Source organism: Pelecanus crispus, chromosome 1 (assembly GCF_030463565.1).
Source record: "Pelecanus crispus isolate bPelCri1 chromosome 1, bPelCri1.pri, whole genome shotgun sequence".
NCBI classification, from domain to species: domain Eukaryota; kingdom Metazoa; phylum Chordata; class Aves; order Pelecaniformes; family Pelecanidae; genus Pelecanus; species Pelecanus crispus.
In genome coordinates, this window is record NC_134643.1 from 59064018 (window position 1) to 59083364 (window position 19347).

At 51.7% G+C, this 19347-nt stretch overlaps 2 protein-coding genes across 2 annotated transcripts; one reads left to right on the forward strand and one right to left on the reverse strand.

Annotated features, from left to right (window-relative positions):
• Positions 1–2533: 2533 nt before the first annotated feature.
• SOX10 (SRY-box transcription factor 10) lies at positions 2534–10322 on the forward strand. The gene is made up of 3 exons (XM_009487779.2): positions 2534–2943; positions 8941–9206; positions 9607–10322. Exons 1-3 carry the CDS (start codon positions 2534–2536, stop codon positions 10320–10322), a joined length of 1392 nt encoding a protein of 463 aa, XP_009486054.1.
• A 4960-nt stretch (positions 10323–15282) lies between these two features.
• Positions 15283–19299, reverse strand: POLR2F (RNA polymerase II, I and III subunit F). Its single transcript, XM_075723764.1, has 5 exons — positions 19261–19299; positions 19048–19117; positions 18747–18877; positions 17094–17165; positions 15283–15464 (listed from the first exon to the last, which is right to left on the reverse strand). Exons 1-5 carry the CDS (start codon positions 19278–19280, stop codon positions 15374–15376), a joined length of 384 nt encoding a protein of 127 aa, XP_075579879.1. The 5' UTR covers positions 19281–19299; the 3' UTR covers positions 15283–15373.
• Between the last annotated feature and the right edge of the window lie 48 nt (positions 19300–19347).

Below are 19347 nucleotides of genomic sequence, written 5' to 3' on the forward strand. Positions count from 1 at the left end.
TCCCTGGGTCACACCCATTCATCTCTTTGTATTTTCTGACTTAGCACTGAAGCATGTTCAGGTTGGTTCTCCAGCAAGGAGCTGGGGCAGGAGCTAGGTTTATCTCATTGCTAACTCAGGAGGACCTGGGAGGATTATCAGATTTTTCATGGGTGACCTCTCATGGTTACAGGGTTGGTGTTGGTCTATACCAGCCCTGGTGACAAAGGAAACTGAAAAAGCCAACTACCAGAGGCATCTGGGAAGGAAAGCGAGCTAGAAAATGGAAGATGTGTTGGAGAACATCCTAACCCATTGAGTGCTGAGATCCTCTACGCGTTCCAGTGCATGAGCAGCAAGAATGAGGGTGAGTGTGAAAGAGTCCTTCTCATCAGGAGACCTCCCTTTCCTCATGAAAGACCCCACATTTGCCTTCAGGAGCAATTCAGCATGTCGGAGGCAGCAGAGCCTGCTTGTCTTGGCAAGACCCCACAGAGAGGAATACATTGTGACAAGCACCCTGGGGTGCAAAAGTCCTAAGAAGGTTCAAACTGGTATCCACTGTCCAGCAGCATGGTATTTTCCCTGGACCTGATGTCCTCCATCCTCGGAACATCCCTGACCTTCTGCATCCCCTTCCATACCTTGCAGACTCAGGTCTGAATGAGGATGCCCTTTTGGCAGCATCTTGACCCTGGAGTCCTGGGCTAACCTGTTGCAGCACAGCAGAGTCCCTGTGAGACTCTGACGGGGTCCAGGGACTCATTTGGCACATGGGGGGCACCAGACCCCGCAGAGGCAACTGTACTAGCAGGGCGAAGGAGCGGGACCCCAGTCCTGGGGTGCACACCCATCTCCCCAAACCACCCCAGACTCCTTTCAGCACCCCACCACCCCAGCTCCCCTGGGGTTGAATCCTCCGCCACCATCTCTGGGGTGGCCATGCCGCTGAAACCAGCCCAATGCTGGCGGCTCTCATGAAGAAGCCAGCACCAGGGGAAAGCGGGGAACGTGCTGGTGGCCGAGGTGGGGTGGGGGGCTGCCTGCATCCCCTCCCCGCCGTCCCCAACCGACTGTATTCTGGCTCTGAGGAGTGCTTGGCTCCACCTTCCGCCCTTCCCTCCCCCGGTGCTAAGCAGCAAAGCCAGCTAGAGACATCCAGCCGGGGTATTAGTAAAAACCAAGCCTCCCTCTAGGAATGGCACTTGCCTGAGAGCCTCCCTGCACTGCGTGCCCCGACGCCGCTGGGGCTGGGAGGGAGAACAGGGGGGCTATTGGGATACAAATCACAGCCCTCACAAGATCTGCCCGGCACACCAGCCACCAATGTAAGTTTTCCTACCTGAGCTTGCTTGCGCTCGCGTACACATTTGCTCGCACTTTTTCCCCCCTACTTTCTCTTACTTTTTTCGATTTCCCCAGCAAGGGTCTGTGTTGCCCTCTGAAACTGGAGGGCTAGCAGCCCTTGCTCTGCGTTGGCTCTTTTTCAGCTAAGCCAGAGGCATGCTTTTCTATCACTTCTTTTTTTCTTTTCTAATTTCTTTCTTCTTTTTTTTTATTTCTGGATAGGGGGAATAGAGAGGCCTTTATTTTTAGAGTGTTTCTTTCTCCACGGGGGGAACTGCTGCACAGCAGCAGGGACTTTGAGAGGTGACTGCAGACAGAGGGAGAGAGGAGTGCGTGGGGCAGGCAACCCAAAGCTTTGGCTTGTCTCAAAGTTAAACTTGGTTTGTGTTTGTGTCTGTGTATATATGTGTGTGTATATATATGTGAATATGTATATGCATACATACACACAGACAGGTGTGTGTGGGGATGCAATGTAGATGTATTTTAACTCTTTGGTTTATGAGCTGTGAGAGGAGCGTGAGGGATGGGATGTCCCCACAGAGGCACTTTCCCACAGCTGGGATCAGGGTCTCTGGGTGCGGATCCGGGGCCCGCGCTCGGTCTCTGCCCAGTGGTGCCAGCTGCTCAGCTTGCCCAGTAGCCGCAATGTAGGTCCCTTCTGTTTTTTCGATATGGTGCTGGCACTCCCCCTCCCACTTCCCCCCAGGCACCACGCTGCCATTTCACTGTACATCTTTGAAAGAAAGGGGCACTTCCCCACAAAAGTTTTGCGGCCATCCCCCCATCCCACTCCCTGTGGGGAGCTGTGCCTGGGCAGGACGGTCCATGTCTCTCTCCTTTCAGGTCCCCAACCCCCCTTATCCCTCTTGCCGCAGGCCCCTCCACATGTCAGCCCCAGATGATTGCAGAGATAGGAAGCAATATCCCAATTAATCAGGGGCCCCGACCCATCCCCACCCCCATCGATCACGGGTTTTGTGGTGTGCCCAGCAATCGCATTGCTTGCACTTTTATCGAGCAGCCCCTGTCTCGTGGTCAGCTCTTCAGAGACTTTGGAATCCCTTTCAGATTTGGTGGTTGCTTCTCCTTTTCTCTCTTTCCCCCCCCTCTTTCCTTTCTTTCCTTTGTTTTTGTCTTCCTCCCTCCCCTCCCCAGTGAGAAGAAGGACACCAAGAAGGAAGAGAGAGAAGGCTCAAGAGCAACGATGGCTGACGACCAAGACCTTTCGGAGGTGGAGATGAGCCCGGTGGGCTCTGAAGACCACCACTGCCTCTCGCCAGGACCCTCCATGGCATCGGACAACTCCCCGCACCTCGCTGGCTCTGGGAACGGGGATATGGGAAAGGTCAAGAAGGAACAGCAAGACTCGGAGGCGGACGACGACAAGTTCCCGGTGTGCATCCGTGAGGCAGTCAGCCAAGTGCTGAGCGGCTATGACTGGACCCTGGTACCCATGCCCGTCCGGGTCAATGGAAGTAACAAGAGCAAACCCCACGTCAAGCGGCCCATGAATGCCTTCATGGTGTGGGCACAGGCTGCCCGGAGGAAATTGGCTGACCAATACCCGCACCTCCACAACGCCGAGCTCAGTAAGACCTTGGGGAAGCTCTGGAGGTAAGAGCAGGCGGGCGGAGTTGGGGGGGGCAAGGACTGAGGTCCAGAGGTGTCTTGGAGAGGACTGTGTGGTCACGTGGGAGGATGGAGACTTAGCAGGATGGAAGGGGTGTCCCTTGAGGGGACTTCCTTCCCTGCGGGGAGCCCCCTTGCAGGAGGGATGGTCGGTGACTGGGGCAAGAGTGGTGGTTGGATTGTAGTGAAGGCTTTCTCAGCAGAGCTCGCCTCCATCCTGGGCAGCATCCCTTTCCATGTGTTTCCCACTAACTTGCCCTGTTGTTCCTGACCAGGGCACTCTTGTCCTGGTCCTCTCCTGCCTGACTGCCAGTGGAGATCTTGTTTTCTTGGCTCACCCTCTCTGTTGGGCCAACTTGTGCACTAGCAGGAACTGGGCTGACTCATCCAACTTGACTCACTGGTGGCTGTCTCAAGCCTGTTTGAATTCGGGTCCCAATGCCAACAGTGGTTATTTTCTGCGCAGTGCAGTAGAGCAAGCGGGAAACCAAGTTACAGCCAAGGAGGAAGGTCAAAGGAAGGGAGCCAGGCGGTCGGAGCCCCGCACCCATCCTTCCCAGGATGGTCCCAGTTTTGGCAGGCCTTGCAGGTGCAGTGAGGTGGACAAGGAGAGACCCTACTAGAAAGGGGGGCCTGAGGCTTAGCAGAAAGGAAGAGACCTGCAACAGTCCCAGCCTTAGCAGGCTCTCTTGCAACATGCTGGCTCAAACCAACCCTTTGCACCCAGAGAGATGCCCGCCCTTCTGGCCAACACACACACACACACACACACACACATCCTTCTGGTTTGTTGCGCCCATTTTCATTTTGGCTTCGTGCAGATCCCTGGGTCCTTTACATACCCTCCCCAACCCATTCCTCCTTCCTCCAGCAGACCGACAGGCTGCCCCAGTTGATCGCAGCCGGCCCATGAGCGTGCAGAGAGCCATTGTGCCCAAGCCAAGTGTGTCAGGCTGGTTGTGCCACTTCTTTCCCATCTGACAGTCTCTGCTGATAACCCCATCAACCTGTTATAATCACTCTCTGCCACAAAGTCCCCAGCACTGTTACCCCGCCTCACTTTGCACCAACCAACACAAACCAAGGCTCATGCAAATGGGCCCTCTCATTCTCTCTCCTGCCCTTATGGCATTTTGTGGAGGAAGCCCTCAACCTTGGGTGGGTCAAGAGACATTTTTCCAAGCAGAAGCAAAACACACCCCATTGAGCAGCTGATGCCCAGGTCTCTTCCTGGCTTCAAACCTCCTTGCTCGGAAGGAACCGAGCCCTCGGGCGTTAGCTTTTCCCTCTGCTATGTCAGCCTGTTTACCCCAACCTGTCAGTGTCTAGTGTAACCCCAGCAAAGGGATTTATTTGGGAGGTTGAAGGCAGGGCATGATTGCAGATGTCTCATCTGATGCTCTGTTTTTGTTCCCGCTGCCTTCCCTTCTCTTTACCACAGCACTTGCTCCCACCTGGGGCTCTGCTGCCAACCTCTGGACTGTGAAGCTGAGCTGGAAGAGGGGGTGTGTGTGTGTGGGGAACCCACCTTTTTTATTCCCAAAGTGTTATTTTAAGGTATTGTTCCTTTATTGCGAAATATCACCAGATTTTAGAGCAACAGCTTCCCTTTGGACACTGAATTTCCCTTGAAGATATAGCAGAGCCGTGAAACCCTTCATAGGTATCGCATTCAGAGTGCAGGGAGACACAGCCCCCAGCCTGTGGCCACATTCATGCATCTGACTGCCTCCCCGCTCCCAGGACATGACTCCCGCCGCTGGCCACATGGAGCTCGGAGCAGGGGGATGCTGCTGCCAGACAACAGTCAAGGTCCCCAGCTATTTCTTAGGGCACTGTGCAGCCAGGGAGCATGGGTCAGGCAGAGAAGCTTGCAGGATCTGGCCTGGGGTTGTTGCATGCTGCTGGGTTTGCCACCCAGCTGCTTTGCTTGAACATGTCTCCTCCCCAAGTGTCCCTAGTGCAGGCTGCGGCTCTCTGAGCCATGCCAGCCCCTACGGGGACCGTACAGCAGAGTAAGCTGGGTTATGGATGCAGTCAGTGTCTGGCCAGGGTAGGACCATGTGCATGTGTCTTTCTGTGATGCTGGGGGAAAATATCAGCCCACAAAACTCCAGGGGAAGTGGCCCAAAGGTTACCAGGATAGTAGCCCTGAGCCTTACCTTCCAGCCACAGTATGGTTGGGTCTTCTTCCACTGAAGTTCCCACTACCCTGGGAACTCTGTTTTACACTGTCCCCAAGGTATAGCACCTATGCGGCTGGGTTTTGCCCTGGACAGCTTAGTCTCAAACATTTGATGAGGGTCCCTGCAAAGGGCCCTGGCTGTTTGCGTACACCCACCCTTAAAAGGTGGCCACCCAAATCCTACAGCCTACATCGCTAGTCGCTTTGGAAAATGTGGGCAACATATTTCCACGTGGGCTGCTCTGAGCTTATACAGGTAAAGGGCACCTTAGGCAGAGAGACGACCGCTGGTGAGCATGGAGACTGCCTGCAAACCACCATTAAACAAAGGATGTCCGCAGTGATCGGCACTTGGTGGGGACGGCAGAGGCTGGGAAATCTTGAGAGGCAGCTAGCAGATTGAGAGATAACCCCAGTGCTGTCCCACATGCTCCTCTGCAAAACAGGCTGCAATGGCTCGGGCTTTTTTTTTTAAGCCCAGAGTTTGCTCCGGCTCTGTGGCACCGCTACATCCTCCACGGGCCCCAGCCCTCGCTGGGAAGGGCGGCAGGACATGCCTCAATGGCCATGCTACCCGCCTGGCCCCAAGTGCAGTGCCAGGGAGTTTATGGGCCCATCCACCTCCCCCAATGTGTACCCGCTTAGGGTGCATGAAGGGTGCAGTCGACGAACCGAATGTACGAAAAAAGAAGAAGGGAGGGTTTCTGTGCTTGACAGTCATGAAATCTCACCTTGGCTGCTTTCCTTCCCCGGGGTGGGACAGGGAGCAGCTCTAAAATGGAGGCTGGCTGCTGAAAATGTCGGCATGACTCTCAGCCAAATGCCAGCCAGCACCACCTCCGGGGCCGAAAACAAGTGAGGTACAGGAAGAAGGAAAGGAAGGCTTGGTAGGGAGGAGCAAGGGGACCCGATGGAGGGATCTCTGCACTGGGGTGGCCGCACCCAGGGAATAGGGTCATGCCCACAAAATCGGGGGCCATGGATATGTAGGAGAGCCCGCCTGGCTGCTTTCTGCTCCCAGCCAGCCCTTGCCTTGCATCAGCCCCGATGCCCAAACCCATCACCGCAGTGACTCAGCGGCAGCTGAGTCCCAGCACAGGGTCAGGCCTCTGGCTGCCGAGCCAGCCGCCGGGCACACAGCACGGTGCAATGCCAGGCGGCAGAAGGGGAGGCTGCAAGAGGCAGGCAGAAAGATTTTAGCCCTTCTTTCTCCTCCTGGAGTGGCGCGCTGGATGCTTGTCCCTCTCCCTGTGGCTCGGGGGTGAGCATTCGGTGTCAGGGAGGGTGGCAAGGGCTCGGTTAAGCCCCATGAAGGGCTTTGCTCTGTGATCCATAACTTCTCTGCCCGTGCGAGATTCCTTTTCATTATGGCCTGGGGAGCGTGGGAGGCATGAGGGGGAGGGCAGGAAGCAAGTGAAATCCAAATCCCCCCAAATCTCCTGGCCTTTGCCTGCTCGCACCAGTTTCACTTTGCTAAAGCCGATTTGAGCTCTGATCCCAGCGGGAGGGAGGAGGGAGCAGGCAGCCTTGGAAAGGAGAAGGCAAAGACATGGGGAGTGGACTTGCCGCTGTCCTGCTGGTGGCACTGCCCGTGGGCTGCTGTCAAGGGGTGAGGAGGTGAAGCACTCGGGCATAGCTCAGGGGGCAGGGATCAGACTCCTGCATAGCCTTGAGCAGCTCTGGTTCACACCATCCACAAGACGGATCCAGGAGGCTGAGCTTTGGTTTCCATGGGAGGCTCTGCTCTGAGCTCAGGTCCACCCTGCAGATCAAAGCTGGCTGTGCCGCCTGCAGCGCTCTTGCTCCGAGAGGTGCCCACATAGAAAGAGACCTTTCATTCCCAACCACAGCATATTAGCTTTATCACCATCTGGACTGGGAGCACAGGGAAGCCGGAGCCCGGCTGCCTCATAGTGAAGTGTCCCGGATTGCAAGGCTGCAGGTTTTGCCTCTATTCTCCATCTCGTGGAGATGGGGCGTTCTGCAAGGATGAAGGTTTTGCCAAGGCAAGGTCGTCTCCCAGTCCACGCTGCCTATGAGGGTCAGCCATGATGTCCCTTTGGACCCGTTGGAGGGCCGTCTGGAGCAGCACAAGCTGAGGGATTAAAGCCCTCTGGGACTTGCGAGCGTGGTGTATGGTGGTGGGAGGGAGACAGGAAAGCTGGCGTTGGATTCACGGTGGCTCAGTTGCTTTAATCTCCGGGATTAAGGCAGTGGAGGAATGTGGTGTGCAGCCACGACCTGCTCAGGCTGCCTGGAGTGAACCCAGGTCAGCACCGTAACGGGCTCCAGCCCATGCCACACACCTTCTGGCTGCTGGCCGAGGGGATGTACAAGGAGCAGGGGGAAAGGGGCTGCTTAGGAACCCAACCCATTACTTGCTGGTGACTCCTTTGATCCCCCGCCAGATTTATCTGTGTGATCCTTGAGCCCTGCCTCCTCTTCATCCTCAGTTTTTCAGGCCAGTTCAGGCTTTTGTATCTTCCTCAGTGCCTACAGCTTAACACAATTGGTCCCATTTTAGTGCAAAGGGCTTCAGGGGTGCCAAGGTGCTGGCACAGCCCTCTCCCCAGGTAGTTCTTTTGTTGGGGAGAAAAAGGCATGGACACCTCATAAATGGAATATTTTTTGCTGTTTGTGAGCCCTGCCATTTCTAATGGCTGTTTGAGTTGCAAGTCATGGGAAGACTGATTCCTTCTGAGAGCACTGGTTTCTGGTTGGAAGCAGGATGACCTTGAGTCACAAGAATATTTGAGGGGAAAAATCATAAAATGAAACTGAAGTGCTTCCAGCCAAGACGCTGCTAAAGGCTGAGCAATGAGGTTCATCTCATCTTCAAGTGCTCTGAGCCATCCTGCCCGCACATTTCACCATTTTCTCAGAGAGGCTATCTTAACTAGAGCAGCCTATGATATGGCAGGAATACAGAGAAGGAGCTTACACTTCTGCGGCGCCTTTCATCCAGAAACCAAAGCTCATCTATTTCTACAAGGCTAGCAATGTAGCAGCTAAATTTTTTACAACTGCTCGGCTAAGTTCAAGAAGGGCTGGTCCTCTGTGCTTCAGCCTTTTGCATTATCCATGTCTAAGGTGAGCAGGAGCTCCAGGAATAGCAGAACACACTGCTTCCCCCACTTCAAATTTTTCATTAAATCCATTATAGGATATTGCAAGATGCTTAAAGGGCCAGCAAGCTCCATGCAGCAACATGGGTACTGTGGAGCCAACACCAATTACTGCCATTTGTGCTCAGCAGAGCCTCAACCTTGCAGTGGAGCCTATGGAAGGGTGGGAGGTTAAACTGGAATAAATACAGCCTGGGGAAGAGCAAGAGACACACAGGAGGCAGCACTACAGGTAGCAAGGGTGTGCCACACTGCCTTAGTCAAAAGAATGATCCCAACTGCCCTTAATTTGCCCAAAGTCTTTGAAAGCAGCTTGTCCAGCCTTATTTTACACAGCTACGAAAGGCTGCGCTTTGCCTTTGGGCAATGTAAGAGAAGGTGTTGAACTTCCTGAGGTGAGAAGCATCACACAGCTGGGGAAGGGGACCCAGAGCTGGCACCAACCAGTGTCAGGGCTTAATAATTAACGAGAAGGAGGAAAACATTGCTGTCTCCACTGAAACACTTCCAAGCTCTCCCTTGTTTTTCCGGGAAATACCCTCAATGGGGCAACACCCTGACATCTGGATTTACACGCTGTGACCCACGATGTCGTGAATAAGTGGGTTTTTTTCTGACGTACCTGCTCCTCTCCTTCCCCTCTTCTCTTCTTTACCACCTTGGCCTCTGCAGGCTGCTGAACGAAAGCGACAAGCGGCCCTTTATCGAAGAGGCAGAGCGGCTGAGGATGCAGCACAAGAAGGACCATCCCGACTACAAGTACCAGCCCCGCCGCCGGAAAAATGGCAAGGCCACACAGGGCGAGGGCGAAGGCCAGGTGGAGGGGGAGGCTGGTGGGGCTGCCGCCATCCAGGCCCACTACAAGAACGCCCACCTAGATCACAGGCATCCCGGCGAAGGGTCGCCCATGTCTGATGGGCACCCAGAACACCCCTCAGGTGAGTCCCAGGTCTCAGTGAACCTACTGACAGGTTGCAGCAACTTGAAGGCTCAAAAAACCGAAGTCATCACGGTGAAAGCCTTAGCCATGTGGCTCACACCTGGCTCACAACCCAACAAACTCTGCTGGAGTCAGTGGTATAGGGATGTGCCTGAGTTTCACGGGCACTTGCATTCCTCTGGTCAGGCTGGGTATCGTTGCACCCTCCCTCTTTTTCCACAAGATGATAGAAAAAGGTTTGGTTTTGGCTGGCTATTTCTCTCTCCCTCCACCAAAGTCTCCAGCTGGACAGTTGCTGGCAAACTGGGAGGAGTGGAGCTGGTGTGTGTATAAAGCCCAGGCACAAAGTCGTAACTCACCTGTTCTCTTTCCTCCTCAAAATGTTTTTCATGTTGTAGGTCAGAGCCACGGGCCCCCCACACCTCCTACCACCCCTAAGACCGAGCTGCAGGCAGGCAAAGCCGACTCCAAACGAGAAGGCCGTTCCCTGGGGGAAGGGGGAAAGCCACACATTGACTTTGGCAATGTGGACATCGGGGAGATCAGCCATGAAGTGATGTCCAACATGGAGACCTTTGATGTCAATGAATTTGACCAATACCTGCCACCCAACGGACACGCTGGCCACCCAGGCCATGTCGGGGGCTACGCAGCAGCGGCGGCTGCTGGCTACGGCCTCGGGAGCGCCCTGGCTGCAGCCAGCGGACACTCTGCCTGGATCTCCAAGCAGCATGGAGTCTCCTTGTCCACTGCCACCTCATCAGTGGTAGACTCCAAGGCCCAGGTGAAAACGGAGGGGTCCGCCCCTGGAGGTCATTACACTGACCAGCCCTCCACCTCCCAGATAGCTTACACATCCCTGAGTCTGCCCCACTACGGTTCGGCCTTCCCCTCCATCTCCAGGCCCCAGTTTGACTACTCAGACCACCAGCCCTCAGGACCCTACTACAGCCATTCCAGCCAAGCCTCTGGCCTCTACTCTGCCTTCTCCTATATGGGACCTTCCCAACGTCCCCTTTACACTGCCATCTCTGACCCCGCACCCTCCGTGCCACAGTCCCATAGCCCTACACATTGGGAACAGCCCGTGTATACGACTCTCTCCAGACCGTAGGGAATGGGGAACGGTGACCGAAGCAGCGACGGAAAGGCTCCGAAGAATCAGCACAGGCAGAAGAGCCTCCGAACTCCGAGGTCACTCAGTGCCATCCAGCCACCAGAACCCACGGAGTATACAGAAGTGCCTTTCTTGACCCCGGCTATCGCTGGCTCACCCGCCTAGAGGAAGGTTTTTCATCCTTTCACCCTTTACCAATTTCACGCAGGCCATGTGACTGGCTTGCAACACCTTATTTGCCTTCTAGATGAGGAGGATTCTAGACATGGAGTGACTGGTCTGTGGTGGGTTTCGTTGTGCACACCCTGGACTGTACCATGAGAGAGACTGTCCTTTCCTTCCCCTCCCCAAACTGCTCCAGGGAGTTAGCAAGTGTTTCCAACAGGCCGTAACGGCCCAACACTTTGTCACCCGCTGTGGGTGAAGGGTGGTTGCTCAGCCTTGGTGAACATGTTATGGGAGGAGTAGCAGGGAGGACGGCATGGCCGGCTTCCTTGCGATCAGCGTTGTGCAGCTGTCCTGCCTAAGATTCACACATGCATGAATCTTGAACTCCATTGGAAGACCAACCTACGCTTGCTTCCCTGCTGATTTCCACAGCTGCATCCTAGCTTTTCTCCCCGCTTCTTCTCTCCATCCTGTCTCTGTTTAATCCCACACTCTTTCCTGCACAGAGATTTTAAGGCTTGCCTGAACAATGCGTAGGACTCAGGAACTGCATTGTTGGTCTTAGCATTACTCATATCATAGCCTGTGTGCACGCGTGTTCATGTATGGAGGTGCGGGAGAGGTGGGGAAGGACCGGTGCATCATTAAGGTGCTGTGGGTGAATCCTCCTTTCTTACAATTACTCTGTATTGTTCATTTATGTCTGGCATTTCTGACATCTCAGTCCTTTCTAATCTCTTCAGTACCCCAAACAACCTCTGAGCAAACTTGGTCCTTGCTCTTCCACGTCTGACTGTGCCTGCCTGAAATGAAGAGGCACCAAGAAAGCTACTATGCACTTGCCGACACCCCGAGTTGATTCCAATACTCTCTTTGAATCTCCACTCCAAACTCAGGCTGATGGGGCGTGCATCCCCGCTTGTTTGTTCGTCATGTCTTCCAGTCAGTCAACACCTCCCTCCTACCTATGCTGAAGATGGAAAGATACTCATGTGGCTTTAAGCAAGGTAAATACGCACCCAATCTTGGATGAGTGTGAAGAAAATAAGCCTATTTAGGTGCAAAAGAATTTGTTTTCCCCTTTGGGTTTCAAACTGGAAACAACCAGCTCTCGCAGTCAGATCAAGCTCGTTTTTTCAGCCAAACACCTGAGGACAGTCTGCTAACTTCCCTTTTGACACCTCCAGGACCGGGGTGGTTTTTCATGCCAGGGAGTGAACTGGCACAAAAGTTGCTGCAGGAAAAGATGACTCCTGGCAATTGATCACAGAGACATGTTGTAGGATATTCCAATGGATATTCTAGTCTAGAAAGATAAAATGCTTTGACCAAACGTGGACTGTGATCGGTGCCGCTGTTTCCCTCTGCTGATATGACTGTCAGATGCCCTTTTTGCCTCCCCTAGCTACGGATGACTTCTCCTTGTGGTGTCTGAAAAGATCATGTAGAATGTTTGCTCCCTGTACACATGTAACCTCTTCCAGCCCTGTCCCCTTATTTATGCAAGTAGCACCTTCCTCCCCCACCTCCCTTTCCCCAGTCTCTATGCTGTCCTAGCACCATTAACTCTGCATTAAACATATGGAATAATAAACTTAAAAGTTTCATTTTCACGTGTCTTGTTTTTTTGACTTCTTTCCTGAAAGTCTCTATTTTTTCCCCCAGTAAGTGTATGATGGGTCACACCACCACCACATGGATCCCATGCACAGCCTTCCTCTGCCTGTCATGAAGAAGACTCTGACTGGCTTACCAGACTCCTTCAGGGAGGAGATGAGACTCATCTTCCATTCACACCCCAGCTCCAGTGATTTCTTCTGTGAGAAATGTAGTAACGCTGATTTCTTCAGCTAAGATTCAGCACTTGCAATTAAGAAAAGCGCTGTTTTGCATGTGCTTCACCCAAGAATTTCTTAGTGTGATTGTCAATGCCCTCCAGAATAGGAGTGCGGGGGTTTCTTGTCTTGGTTCCTCATCATCAGGTGGCAGATGACGTACCTTCAAAAAAATACTTCCCCACATACACAAACTTGTGTATTTTGGAAGCAACCATTAGTTTATCTGTAAAGACTCACCCCCCTGGCCTCTTGCAAGCCTTCTACAAGCAAGAATCTAAATACAAACACACACACTCACACACAGAGAGCATGTTCAAGAATAGATGTACACACCTTCTTACTTGTTGAAGACATCCTGGGTGTATTCAGGTCCTGGGAGGCTGAAGATGTATGGAAAGAAAATGTACAGCAGATATCAGTCTGCTTAAGAACACCTCTCAAGGCCAATGGTAGCAAGGTAGGATCCCAACTAACACAGAGACTCCACAATTACAAATTGATTCCAAAGGTTTCAGTGCAGGTGCATGTGATCAATCCAGTGAGTTTGTGTTCACTAAATGCTTTATGGGTGAGTGGAATAAGCAGGACTTCTAGGAACCGTGGAATGTGTTCAAAGCTTTTTAAAACTCACAGCACTATTTGGATAAGTCCTGTATAGGGCCAAGAGCATCATCAGCAGGATGGCTTAATGGATCTAACAATGGTGATGCCAGCTAGAGCTCCATGCAAAATAGGACTGCAGCCATTCACTGGAGAGGAGAAATCTTTACCCCAAATTACAGGCTATGGGAAGAGTTCAGAAGGGAACTACTGCACTGCTGTGGAGTGGAGGTCAGGAGCATGCGTGAGGAGGAAGGGAAGCCATGGTGCAGTTAGGGATAGAAGAGTTGATTACAGGGGTGGAAGAGAGAAAGGGCATGGTGTGGATGAACAGAAGAGTGGGAAAAGAAAGTTCTTAAGCACACACAAGTACCTCCTCCAGCTCTTCAAAAAGCAAATCAAGAAAGCAAGTGGGCTCTGCCTCAACCATTCTCTAGTGGAAGGGGATGCCTCCTCTCATCTAGGAGGGTTCTCACAACTAAGACAGAACTGAGAATACCGCTGGTAACAGAGGGGTTAACCACTCCTCCTGCAGCCTAGCAGAGGCTGGCCCGGCATCCTTCCCTATCCCTTTAATCGTATCTGATACAGATGCAAGGCTGGGGAGGGGAGTCGGATAGGGAACAAAGAAGCCATTTAAAAAAAAAAAAAAAAAAAAGGACAAGAAAACGACCCCGCACTCCATGGCGGACGCCAAAACGATTGCACAAAGGCACCATTTCAGGGCTGAAATTTCACCACACCAATGTGATTAAAGGATTCCATGGAGGGTGGGGGGAGAAGGCTGAAGGCCAGAGTGCTGCAAATTAACCTTTTCTTGGTAGGGATGGCCTGGACCAGGAAGCATTTGTTCCTCACAGTCAACCCCCTTCCCACACCTGCAAGCGTCTCCACATTCCCTTTGACCTGTCATTTTGCCCAGGGACCCATTCAGCTCTTGCATTCTCGCCACCAAAACCAGCTCCTCTTGTGCACACCAACAGAAGGATGGACCAGTGCTTTTACAGGGAGCAGTAAGAGAATGACATACATAGCTAGTTATATGAGCTGAGCTCCCAGGCAGGTGGATATAAACTCCCTTTGGGACATGGATGCTCATCTGCAGCCACCAACCACACATACAGCACAGAGAATGCACGCTTTATATATAAAGCACAAGCTTTAACACCAACTAGTTGGAAAGATTCTTCCTGGACTGGTGTAGAGAGAAAAATCAATGTAAAGCAGAAACCACAGGTGCACCTTCCCTCTTCTCTTTACTTAAAGAAAATAAAAATTCCATGGGCACTTTTTAGTAAGATAATTGAGAAAGGCTCAATGCTTTCTGCCCAAGAGCTCAATCTTCCTCATGCAAAGCAAGAACCTTGGAGTACACAGAAGATCAAGAAATGGAAACCAGGTAATGGCTGGCCAGAGGCCCTTGCAGATTGTAAAGCATCCACCCAACTCTTCTTGATTTGAGCACATAACCTCCCTGCACATCAGAGGCAAGAGTGCAGGTGCCTTAAGGGGACAAATGACTGATCTTTCATCACACTCCAGGTTACTCTGCGATTTAACTACTTTGTGCCAGTGTAAGAACCACCAGAGTATATACAACTGAGATGGCTGAAGAGCACCCACACACTCAGAACATCAGTTCCAACTGCGTGTCAGAGAACGGCTGAAAGAGGACCAAACGCAGCAACAACCTACGGCTGCCGAGCTGGTGGGACCGTAAGTGGCGATCACGCTTCCGGCTGGTGCAGTGCCACTGAAAGGGGATCCCCACCTCTGATAAGCAGCAGGAGCAAGGAAACAATAGGTGATTTGATGAGAGCTGCTCTACGATACCCCTGAGAAGCCCCACAGCCAGCCCTGGCCAGAGAGGAAATTGGGGGTTTCCACAGCAACCTGCTCAGGACACAAAGGCCCAACTGTCTAGGGGGAAGCAATGGAGGTGTCTCAGCACTCCCCTTTTAAGAAGGGACAGGGGTGGAGGGCTGGAGTCTTTCTGAAGCCAAAGTACCTGCAAGAGCATTTTTGTACAGCAGGAGTTTAATTGGCTATTGGTCCTATAATTGGGGAGGAGCAGTGCTGGAGGAGAAGGAAGTAGTTACTGCAGTCTTTAGCCTAGCTAAAAGGTATGGCCTTCACAGGTGAAAAAAGCTGCAAGAAAAGCATGGCACTTGGCTCTCCAATCTTATTAATATAGCCCATGACACAGAAAGAATAATGACGAAGCTGGTAGATAGAAGTAAGAAAGTCTTCTCTTGGGCATGTAGGACTGAGATGAAAGAGAAAGTGGGAGGAAAAAAAACCACCACAACAAAAAAAACCCCAAAACAACAAAAACCACATTTAACTTAAAATGGGGAGGCTTATAATTTATTTACACAAATATAAACAAAAATAGAAACATCTCTGGAGAAGGAAAGAACCAAAACAATGGGTGAAGGCTGATCAGTCTGTGATAATTAACTCATCCACACCCCAGTCTTCATAGCTCCCATCTGGTAGGTAACGACGGATGATTATGGGGATCTTGCGTGCTCTGGAGGGAGGACACAGAGGTGAATAGAAATGCCAGAGCCTTCACTATACCACTTCAGCAGGCAACGGGAACTGAGGTGTACTGCCTTAGTAGCTTCAGTAAGCTCATCAGGTTTAACTGAGAGATCTGTGTAGCACCAGTGATTTGGTATTATATAGTAGAGGGAAGTCCCAACAACCTCCTCTTTTGTAGGTGCATCCTTAGACTCAAAACAACCAAAAACATACAGAAGGTCAGCCCTCTGGTGCTACTGCAGGAATTGATCCCTGTGATCTGAAGCCAGTATGAGACAACAAGTATCTAAGATATAGGTGTGGGGGGGGTAAATCAAGGGACTCTAAGAACAAATCCACTTTTTGTTTGACGGAAAATTTTTCCCAAGACACTACAGAAGCGGCAGAATTCTGTCAACCTTCATGAAAAACTAATATTTACAGAGTACTTTGCACCGAGAGCATCAGTTACATTTCAAGAAGGATACATGAAACAGGGACTAATCAGGGACCAAAACCTGGTACAGCTGGGGTGGAGCACAGCATCTGCTACAGTGGTTCCAATTAGAAAGCAAGAAAATGCTAAACACAATTTAACTTAATGAAAGTAGATTTAAGTCAGCAGAATGTAATCAGACAGTCTGGAATCTAACCAGGGCATCAGGTTTCAACTGTATCAGACTTGATACAACTTCTTTAATGATCACATTCAGGGCCACTGTTTTTCCAGTAGCAAAGTAGGTCCCTCATGCCAAGAATTACAACTGAATTTTGGCACAGAACAGGATGCCACTATACTTTGTCACACCCTGACTTACTTTCTAGAGCTCATGCTCAGACAGCGACCAGAAGCAACTCAGACTGAGCTTGGAGACCTGACAAGAACATGACCTAAGTAGCTTTTGGCAATGATAACAGGAGCTATAATAGATACAAAATCTGCAAGGGCAACTGCAATGCACTGAGAAACTAGGGGAGCAGAGGGACAATTCAGTTCAAGAACAGGGACTTAAATCAGTAATGGAGTCCAGTTGCTCTGCTTGAAGGATACCTGCATGTGATCTAGGTCACTGACCATGCAGGCAAATGGTGGGCCAGCAGGGAGCTCTGCTGTGGAAAGGTGGGCCTCTAAGTGGTCATCCAGAAACTGCCTCTGCTGCAGTCAGAAAGATTTGTCTTTCTGTAAGCATAGTTAGCCAAGCGTGGAAGGGTGTGGGAAAAGAACACTCTTAACAGGGTCTCCACACCACCAGCCTGACCCTTACTTTATTGTTTGCCAGCACTTCATTTCAACACAGGTCTGTTCGGATGGCTGCTTCTAATCAGTTCCATTCAGGGAATTAAACTGATTCCAGAAAGATGAGGATCTTGGGTTCTCATCATAGAAACAAAGAACACTTGGACTCTGACGTAAAAGTCAGAGCACTCCTCATCATCAGTACTTTGCACAAACAACTAGGATAGGATAGAGCAGCTGCGGAGAAGTCCCAAGGAGAAAAAGGGGAAGGCAACTGTAGTGGTCACTGTTATCGAGGGAAGACAAGGTTATCTTGGAATAAGCTGCTAAATGCTGGGATGAGGAGGGGACTGTGCTTTACGGAAATCAATACGCTCACTGTCAAAGTCTCAGACTTACTTGAGTTCTTTCATGGCTATCAGCAAGGGGTCTGTCTCTCCTTCCAACTCCACCATCACAGGGGCACACATCCTGGGACAGAACAACAATCATTCGAGAGAATGTACAGAGAAGGAAAAGGGACAGCTAAGCACACGCCTACCCATGTCATCTGAACAACAGCCAGTAAAGTAGGAGGGTGGGACACCACCTTGGCAAGCCTGATTTGCTCTCTTATGCACTTTGGGAAGAAAATTCTCCCAAATCGTTATGGACTGAGCTTTTACTTGACTTGCTCTTGCCCCATCCCTCAGCCTCTACTGACCAGCTGGCACTTGAGAGCTGGTCAGATCCACACCCTTCTAGCCACCCTCTGCTGTACTTAAGTGTAAGGAAAAGAGTGGTTCTAAAATGAATCCAATACAGAGGGTGGAAACACTGCGAAATGAGCATGCCTTCTGCAACTCCAGCACATCTCTTACGTTCCAATTTGCTCACACCTTCCAGGCTTTGTGTGGGGGAAAGCGAGGGGCTGGATTTACAATGCACTCTACCTCTAGGAAGAAAAAATGAAGCATTCTGCAAAGGTTTGTAACAGCAGAGCGAACGCGGGTGATAATATCCGCCCATTAGACAGCGGTAGCAAAGAAAGTTCACGTTATGCGTGGATAAGGCCACTGGGGGCTGCTGCTGGCCTAGATTCAGCACTGAAGGCAGAACACATAGGTGAAGCAGAACCAGGAGCCAGACTGTTTTGGGTTAAAGGCCTGGCACAGGCCCATCCCATCCGCCCCATTTTTCTGGCCTTCCACCAGTTGAAAGAATGTGCACAAAATAGCTTCATAGAGTGAAGACTGTGCAAAGAATAGCTTGGCAAAGTGATGATTAAGGAAAGATCTGATCACCACCTACAAGCTTCTAAACGATGCAGAGAAGAGGCATTATTTTGAGGGTTGTTATAACCAAGATGAAACTCAGAGACATGCTTTTAGACAAACCTTGCCACAGTCTAACAATCTCACTCATAAGGCAGTTTTTCAAAAAGCGCAAAACTTTTTGATATGTATTATTAACACAAGTCTAGACAGGTAAGTGGATTAAGTTGAGAGCAGCCAACCTTAAGAGCACTTAAAATAGGATTTAAATGTTATTACCCATTATGAGGCTGCACTATTCCAAATACTTTAAAAAACAGCTTGCCACAACACAACTGCAATTAGAACAGATTTCAGGTTGGTTACTCCATTGCCAATTTCTACAGCCCTATGGTATCAACTGAAGACATTCTGGAGCATCCCTTGCTTCAACGTTGGCTTTTGCAAACCAGTTCTGAGCTTTACCAGCCCACACTGGCTCCCTTATGAAAGTCAGAAACCAGGATCAGTTTGTCACATCCCCTACTCATTTTGCCTGTGACCTAGGAAGGTTCATTGCAGCTGCTGAATGTCCCCCTTTATAGGCACAAGTACCACAGTCTCATCCAGGGAGAGATACAGAGACTTCACACGCAGCTAAGACCTCCATGGTCGTGTGCTTCAGTGTTGACCAAGATAGTGATCTGCAAGTTCAGCGGTGACATAAGGGATTACATGAGATCCAGGAGTTTTTAAGAAAGGAGTAAAACAGCTTTAAAAGGAGAGAAGGCAAAGCTGTGGCGATGTTCGGGATACTCACGCTATCTGGAGAGCACGAGTGCCCAGGACTCTGGCTCGCTCATATTTGGTCATGTAGGGGGTAGTGATCCGCTTCTGGTTTGCCTGCTGCCGCTCTCCTGAGGGGAGGATTTCCACGTTCTCCTGTCCCTCCTGGGGAAAGCAGACCAGCGCTGCAGCTCGGCTGCGCCCACCAGCGAGACCCCACGGTGCTGGGAGAGCCCCTGCGGCCTCCCCAGCCCCAGCGACCGCCTAGCTGGGCAACGGCGCAGGCGCCAGAGCCTGCCCGGGCCGGCCGGCGCGGCGGCCCGAGGGGCACCCACCTCCTCCGCGTTCTCCAGGTCCTCCAGGCCCTCATCCTCCTCCACATCGTCGAAGTCGTCTCCGTCAAAGCTGCGGGAGGGACACGCACGTTGCGGGCCGGGCCGCCCCCGCCACGGGCTCCCCCCGACCCGACGCCCCGGGCCGCGACGCGATCGGCCACGCCGCGCCTCCCCTCCCCGTCTCTTCCCACCCCCGGCCGACCCCGCTCTCACTTGTCCTCGTTGTCAGACATGTTGCCTGCCCGCCGCCTTCCTCCCCAGCCGGAAGTAGGAACCACTTCCGCCGTGACGCCGCCGGAA

Bases quoted from the DNA above. Each gene is read 5' to 3' on its own strand.
- SOX10 (XM_009487779.2), top strand. From the start codon at position 2,534: ATGGCTGACGACCAAGACCTTTCGGAGGTGGAGATGAGCCCGGTGGGC. The intron at 2,944-8,940 runs GTAAGAGCAGGC...TGGCCTCTGCAG, and splicing joins ACCTTGGGGAAGCTCTGGAG to GCTGCTGAACGAAAGCGACA. The intron at 9,207-9,606 runs GTGAGTCCCAGG...TTCATGTTGTAG, and splicing joins GCACCCAGAACACCCCTCAG to GTCAGAGCCACGGGCCCCCC.
- POLR2F (XM_075723764.1), bottom strand. From the start codon at position 19,280: ATGTCTGACAACGAGGACAA. The intron at 19,118-19,260 runs GTGAGAGCGGGG...TCCCTCCCGCAG, and splicing joins ATGTCTGACAACGAGGACAA to CTTTGACGGAGACGACTTCG. The intron at 18,878-19,047 runs GTGGGTGCCCCT...TGCTTTCCCCAG, and splicing joins ACCTGGAGAACGCGGAGGAG to GAGGGACAGGAGAACGTGGA.